Below are 7,954 nucleotides of genomic sequence, written 5' to 3'. Positions count from 1 at the left end.
TTAAATTTTAAAAAATGCTAGTCACCATTACTAATACTTAACTTGGATTTTCAGATGATTTTTCAAGAGTATATATACTTGTAGGACTTTAATGTTTGGAGAAAAGTATATAGCATATACTAAAATTAGTAAGTGCAAACAAGTTATTTTCAAATTCATCATGATTTTTAATATATATAAATAATTACCATCTGATCATAACTATCATAAAAATGTCTTAACCATTTTCTTATAAAATGTACTCTTATTTTCATTATTTATATCTGTCTTTCCAGCGGATTCTATTTTTCTTGGGAAGAAAAAAATATTTTCTCCATTCTTTTTCCCGGAAAACCAAAATCCTTTTTATCAGCTACCAAACCGCCACTGAAGAATCATCATCGTCTTCAGAGTGTCAATGGCTTTTGACTATGCACCTTCAAAACTGGGTTAAGATATTGTGTTTCTTTTTTCTTTGTTTTGCTTTGCTTGTTTTTATATTCTTCGTTCACTACAAATTCCTGTCCCAAACATGAATCCATATCCTTCAATTTCCTGCTAACTGAAGCCTTATCTAATGAAGCAATTCAAAAGAGAGACAGCATTATTATGAGCACCACAAAATTCTAACAACCAATCATAACCATTAAAAAGAAAATGTCTCAGAGCCCTCCATGGGAGTGTATACATGATGTCAAAGTGTAATCAATTAATTATGAATGGACAATGTAGTTATACAAACGTAACAAATACATATATCAACAAAATATACAACTGTCTTGCTATCAGTTTTTACAACTAATGGTGCTGAGAATGATGATTATGATGCATATATTCATACTTAGCTAAGTAAATGTGCAAGACTTGTGTTAAATAAACATGATGAAGCCTAGACACCTAAACACATCTTCCACCCTTGGTACTTCTTGGAGAACTATTTGCCAACTTACTTCAAGATGGGTGTTACATTCCTTGTGATCACTCAAAGCTGATACATAAACATTTAAATTATCACGGTAACTTCTTTATGGGATCTGAAAGCAAGGAAACCTTGGAAAAGGTGACAATACTGCTACGAGAATCCTTTCTCCCCATATAATCAATATCAGTGATGTACTGAGTCAATCATATCACCGGCGATGTTAAGATCAAAATGATCCAAAGCAGAAGTATTTTTTTCCTATATTTGCAAACTTATGAATGGAGTTCTTTCCATTCCCCCCAGAAGCCCTGAGACGCTGTGAGCTATCATTAATTTCGTTGGCATGACTACCAAGCGGCCTGCTAGTTGTAGAAGCCTTTCCTTTTTGCTGTATCTTATCAGTCGATGAAGAATGCCCTGGCTGTATTGTCAATCCATTTCTGTCCAGCAGATGGCCTGTTCCACAATTATTGTTCTCATAGATTGCAAGATTACCATTTCTTTTAATTGAACCTGTGCATAAATGAATATCAACTTAAAGCTGTAAAAGCTATATTTAGAAAATATGTTATAGCAGATAAAAAGTAGACACATAAATAAGAGAATCTCATCCAAAATTCATTCGAAGAAATGAAGAAATAAATAAAAAAACCAAGAAAGATATTACAAAATTAGAGTGGACAATTAAATCTAATCTAGTCTCTCTATAAAGTTTAAAATGGAGTTGTTTGCTAGGACTTCAAATTCTATCTTCATTATAATTTTATTAATTGATAATTACAGTTATGAGGCTACAATTTAAAATGCTGACGATTTAGATGAAATTCATGGAAAAAATGCAAAATCATGCCTTTAATAGTCAATAGAATTATAACTTTGTTTATAAAGTAGAAGCAAATTCATCATCCCTATAATGATAAATGACAATAATATATCTGAATATGGATTTGTCCATTCAAGATTGAACAGAATACAAAGTGTCATAAAATGGGCTGCAGTCATTACAGCTTGTTCTACCTAAAAATCTTAGCACTAAGTATAATCATCAAAGTTTAAGTGCTCAGGTTGACTTGTGGTACAAGCATGATAACTAAACAAAGTATAAACAAGGTAGTGCAGAAGTTTAGCTTCTAATAAAAATGTAATGTGGGAAGAATGATCCAAGTGTACAATATAGATGGTGGTAATGAAATAGCATATGATTGAAGTGGCTGATGGGCTTAACTCGGCTTAAATATTCCCTCACAAAGCCAATTGCTAGTTCTATGAGTAACAAGAACCTTCTCAAAAAATTGCATAAGTTTTCAAAGGAGCTGGAATATTGGCATACCTGATGGCGGAGGCCTGATAACCACCTGACTTGATTTGACAGGTGCAGAAATACTGTACCTGCATTCTGTATACTCCTCTTCAACACCAAGACCATGATCATTCTCAATATCCCTTATTAATGCATCAGGATCAAAGTATTCATCAGAATTCACTGACAACCGGCTGGAATTGCCTGAACTAGCTGAAGATGTCTCTGGACTATTAAAATCATTCAATTCCAAGTATTCTCCCTTTGAAAAGTCACAATTTCCATACATGTTCGCATGAAAATTCTCGGGTACAGGTTCATCAGGCCTTCTGCTGGACAATGCTGATTGTGCTTGATCCATCTCAGCAACAGTCTGCGTTGGAGTTATGTCAAACTAAAGTGTGCACAAAATTTATAATCAAATCATTTATACTATTCTAATCAAGGCTTTCAAGTTTGTGGTATGCACCACATGCAAATACTAAGCCTATGTGATATTGTATACCGGCACAGGAAATACAACTAGGCACTGACAGCTTGGCTTGCATGCGCAATTGTCACTTAAAACAGTGATAGCATACACAGAAAAATCTGGGTGCTACAGGTTGGATTCGGCAAGAAAAACCTGTTTTTAGAAGCACTGGTCAGACTCGGCCAACACTAGCCAGAATTGACAACCACTCAATCAGAATTGGATAGGATTCTAGTGGACCTGGTTGCTTCCAGGATAGTTCAGGCAGGTTATGGCGGGCTGGCTTAACTGCCCCCACCAATTTAACCAGTTCAAGTCTAGACTATTGCGACAAATTTCTAGCTGGTTCTAAGCTGATCTTGGAATGGTCCTGGCCGGTTTATGGCTTCTCCAACAGATTTGAGTGATAAAGGGAAAGAAATCCCATGTCAGATAGATCCAGTTATTTGGTTTTATCACTTTGTAATTCATTCAGCAATCCTCAAACCAAATCAACTTTGCAAATTTACTTAAAATTGTTACTACATAGTGGAGCTCGGATATTCGAGAGAGTGGGTGGTGTTTTTCAAAAGAATTTATTAGTGAATGCCAAGATATAAAATAATAATTAAACAGTATCATATGGACCAAAAATCATATCAATTAGATCAGGGCTCTACATCTGACATTTGTTATAGAAATAATGATCAAATTAAAAATCCTGGCTACTATAAAATTAAAAGAGTACCAACAATAATTTTGAAAGAGTCTCCAAGATATGTTCAACCATCAATGCCATTTGGAAAAGAACCAAAAGACACACATAGTGCAAAGCGCTTAATAGCAATGATGCAGAGCACGAACCACAACTTGAAGAAAAGAAACAGTCTCTACCTGGGAACTGTTGGCAGAAACCGTCAGACATAAGTTGATCTCTTCTTGTTCTAGAAGGCTCAACAACAATTGTTCTACATACTCACCACCAGATGCACCAGCACTTGCAGAATAATTCAATTCCCCTTGACTTCTACTTCTGTCAGTTTGCAGGAAGATTCTAAACAAGGAACTGCTATCCTGCAAAATCATGTGAAAATTGAAATTCTAAGGTATTTATGAAGTTCTATAAATTACATATTAGCTAGGCACCAGAAGAGTTTAGTGTCAAGACTGATTGAGTACCTTTGAGTAAATATATCCATTCAGCTTATGCTGTTCCGCCTGATATTCATGCATCATCCACCCAGTTCTGTCTCCGAAAGGTACTTTGCCTTTACAAAATTCCAGTGTTGTTTTCCTACCAATGGTGCTGGTACCTGTATATATCTTTACATCATCTGTTGGTCTCCAGTACCCAGATCTTGTTACTTTGATTTCACATCCCCCTTCAGGAGATCGTGGCCCCTCTGAGTGGTACAGGTACCAAATTTTTTCTGCATATTATTTTAAGTGACAGCTCCTCAGTGTAGTTAAAGCTTTCTAGTGTTTCAGATTGAAAAAGCAGGGAAAATTTGATGCCAGGAGAGGCTGAATATCTTATTCAAGCACATGTTAACCAACTTGTAGTACAAACTCTAGTAAACAGATGACTGCCCAATAGATTCAATGGTTTCCTTACAAAGACTTCAAATCATATCACCCCATCTTACATATAGTGTGATCTTTTTTATGAACGGCAAGTTGACAATGCATTCATATGAAATCTTTGTAGCTTTATGCACTCAACATTAGATTTCCAACCAAAATTTTGCCTTCTGATTAAAATCATTTTTGTTTTGTATTTTTGTAGAATCCTGCTCCAACTCTCGTGTTACTCGTCACATGACTGATCTGATGTGTGCATTATCTTGTATAATCAAATATGTTTTAGTTTCCTTGTAGGCCTAATGTTCTATGTCGTACTCTGATCTTCTGGGCTTGCAATGTGTAGATAGAAAGATATAGCTGGCCTAGAAATGGTGAACCACAAATCGAACATTGAAACTACTTTGTTTCTAGATCCAAGGAACATCACTCCATCTAGATGAGTGGCTAACCGGATATCAGAAGAAAGCACAAACAAAGAGAGGCAACCATAACCAAATTCAATTAACAAATGTTGCTGTTCATACGCTAACAATGGGCACCATCAAGTTCCTGTTACCTAAAGATATGCTATTTTTGCTAGAAGATTGATGTTACATTCCATTAAAATGGTAATTGTTCATCCTCTAAACCTAAAACTGACATAGCTGTGTAATCAGTTTACTGCATTGAGATCTACAGTCAAATAATATAAGCATGGCAAATATTATGATTTCACATTCACGAATTACCTTTGGTGCATAAACCATGAGTTATACAGATACGTACCCATGCATATATACATGTTTTTTTCTTTTTATCTATGCATTGTTACTTTCAGTTTGACATCATAATCGAAAATTGAAACCTCCAGCCAGCTTAAAGATATTGTCAACTAAAATATATTTCATCACCTGACAAAGAATACGAGTCATTGTCCTACTTGCACTTTCAATGAAATCTTACTAAAAAAAATGAATGTTAAACCTAGTCCAAAGTTTCTTAGTTTTACAGAGAAAAATTAACTTATAATTGCCCAAACCACAAACTCTTCCTGTGACTTTTAGGATATCCATACCGTTAGTTCTTGCCCATATTTAGATACGCTAGAGAAATATAGGTGCTCATCGCCAAACATTAATTATATGGAATTACTGAAAGTATTTCCTTCTCTTCATATGTTTACTATAACCAGCAATGAGCCAAATCATTGAAGCTAAAGCAACGGATAATGTCCTAGGCTATCAACAACCGTTGTATAAACTAAGAGAATCCACAATATGAAAAGTCAGATTTAGCCCAAAAATGAATAGTAAAGCATACAACATAAGAATCCGGATTCAAAATCTCAGGCATGATAACTTCATGTTTAGCCTGTGATGCTATAATAATAATTTTTTTTAATAATGTAAAATACCAACAAGTCCCAGATGATAGTTCATAATTTTAATGATTTGAGAACCAAAAGCATAACCATGCAATGGAAGTAATCCTCGAGAAGCCATCAATACTAGATTCAGGGGATTGATATTTGATATCTGATACCTTAACCGTGAAACCATCAACAACAAGGATATAAAATAGGCTACTCGAATCTCAACCAAAGCTAACCAGGAGAATCCCATGGTTCAACGCCAAAAGGGTTCACTTCAGTGATGACATTGTTTGGAGTGGGATCTCCAACTTTCCTGCCTTCCAGGTACAGTACAACTTCATCATCAGTTGAATTGATGTTAATGTCCATTGGGACAGACTTGGATGCTGAAGGATATAAGTCAACCCTGATTTAACAAGGCCGAATAAAGGAAAGGGTTAAAATACAAGTGCAACAAAAACTTTCTAAAAGAACAAATAAGCACGGGAGAGGATAGCAAGGGTGGACAATAATAAACCGTCTCGCTTTTTATTTTGCTTGACAAGCAAAAACAGAGTTTCTATAGATGACAATAACACTAGAGAAAAATGGAATTTATAAGTCGTGGCAATCCAAAACGTCCTTTTTCTTTGCTTGCCAAGCAAAACAAAGAATCCTAGCTAACAGCAACATCCGAAAGGGGGAACGCCGAATCTGGAATTTTGAAGTGGATAGATAACAAACGCAAGCGAAAAAACACCATCAATTGGAAATCTTAAATGAATCTGATCGAACAAACAGATCCTTATGATTCCTGTCCTCTGTTCAAAATTCACACGAATCAAAGGCCAACGACAAATAACAGAATTAACATAAAAAGCTAAATTTTGGTCCGATAACATAAAACGGAATCTGTACGCAAACGCATCCATAACAATCGACAAAGACCATCAGCAAAGGCCCAATTTGCAACCACAATTCGGAACAATACCAAATACCCTAGAAGACTCCGAGAAAGCCACTAATGGGTAACCTAACAATTCCCTCAAACCTCTCATAAAGCTCCCCACAACGATCCGAAGAAACAACTCCACGGACCATAAGAATCCAGAAAAACAGAAATCAAAGAACCGATTCGATGACGATGGTCGGATTCTTTCGAAATTTCAATCTCCAACAGCTCAAACTACTGAGAACCGAATGAAAGGAATCGAAACCAAGGCTACGAATCTAACCTGGGATCCGGAACTCCTCGCATCGATATATCGAAACGCTGAAGCGAAGGCAAGCGCGACGGCCAGTGAGCTCATTATATAGAGCGCGAGAAGCTCTTAACCCGAGGGGTTAAACCCATGGTTAGTTAAAGTGGAGCGAATAGGCACTCCTTTTTCTACCCTCCGATTAATCTCTACTCACGGAGCCGCCGCTGTTTGACGTCATCCGACACACCATCGTTACGCCGTTGAACGTGATCCAAGCATATTTTGGGTGCATATTATAATAATATAATAGATATTGAATATATATATATATATTCGATTAAATTGATGCCGAACCTATGACAAAGTAGTTTATATAATCAAATAAAAAAATCCGAAATTTGAATTATGATGTAATCCGAATTATGCTTATGATTGCGATAGACGGCGTTTATAAAACTGACAATTTCACTTCGACACGTCTCTCGACGAATGGGGCCCCTCGGAGACCCAAAGATCCCGTCCGTATATGACAATTTTACCCGTCACGCGTGAAAGTAGACAACTGGGCCCTGGTCGGTGGAACGGCGGGGCCCAGTCCACCTTGGACCACACCAAGTTACAAGCTTCTTCCAGTGTGAACGGCTCACTCACGTGGGGAAGACAAAGGACGCATGGCGAATCCCGTCCCAAAACCGCGACGCAAAGGACGTCTTTTGGGTAGAAACGCGATGGTGGATTGTAATCCACTGTGTTTGATTAAGACCGGTCATGATAGTTTCCTTTAGCGAATTCTTTGGATGCTTATATCCGTCTATTTTTCAATCGGTTTTATAATGAGTTCAGGTACAATTTGACTTGGGTTGAAATAAAATTATTATGAGCTCCATCCTTTGTGGAATGATCGTAGCAACACGTTGATTTATTTGTCGAAATCGTATTTAATATAATTTTTATATGTCAAATATTAATCTGATACGATGATAAATCAGATCAACTTATTAAAAGTCGAATATATTTATATATTAAATATATTAATTTGATCATGATGTATCATAGCTAGTAAAGATACTATCATATTCTCATAAACTCGGGGGATCGAATCCGGTCTTTACCATTTAAAATGAATCGAACGTTTTCTATCATGGTATGAAAGAGATTGTGACTTTGAATTCTTTTATTTAAGCTC

General features: G+C 36.2%; 1 protein-coding gene across 2 annotated transcripts; it reads right to left on the bottom strand.

Moving 5' to 3' along the window:
• Positions 1–668: 668 nt before the first annotated feature.
• Positions 669–6,916, bottom strand: LOC103980827 (NAC domain-containing protein 72). 2 transcript variants are annotated; one of them, XM_009397341.3, is made up of 6 exons: positions 6,802–6,916; positions 5,824–5,993; positions 3,832–4,082; positions 3,547–3,726; positions 2,232–2,574; positions 669–1,414 (listed from the first exon to the last, which is right to left on the bottom strand). In XM_009397341.3, the coding sequence occupies exons 1-6, from the start codon at positions 6,822–6,824 to the stop codon at positions 1,128–1,130; spliced, it is 1,254 nt and encodes a 417-aa protein (XP_009395616.2). In that variant the 5' UTR covers positions 6,825–6,916; the 3' UTR covers positions 669–1,127. The 2 variants fall into 2 exon arrangements, with proteins under 2 accessions (XP_009395616.2, XP_009395617.2); XM_009397342.3 differs by having other exon boundaries at positions 669–1,357.
• Between the last annotated feature and the right edge of the window lie 1,038 nt (positions 6,917–7,954).

Source organism: Musa acuminata, chromosome BXJ3-4 (genome assembly GCF_036884655.1).
Source record: "Musa acuminata AAA Group cultivar baxijiao chromosome BXJ3-4, Cavendish_Baxijiao_AAA, whole genome shotgun sequence".
Taxonomy (NCBI): domain Eukaryota; kingdom Viridiplantae; phylum Streptophyta; class Magnoliopsida; order Zingiberales; family Musaceae; genus Musa; species Musa acuminata.
The sequence above is the reverse complement of the archived record's forward strand: the minus strand, read 5'-3'. Positions and strand labels throughout refer to the sequence as shown.

Bases quoted from the DNA above. Each gene is read 5' to 3' on its own strand.
- LOC103980827 (XM_009397341.3), bottom strand. From the start codon at position 6,824: ATGCGAGGAGTTCCGGATCCCAG. The intron at 3,727-3,831 runs GTACTCAATCAG...ATGATTTTGCAG, and splicing joins ATGGATATATTTACTCAAAG to GATAGCAGTTCCTTGTTTAG. The intron at 2,575-3,546 runs GTAGAGACTGTT...ACTCCAACGCAG, and splicing joins TTTCTGCCAACAGTTCCCAG to ACTGTTGCTGAGATGGATCA.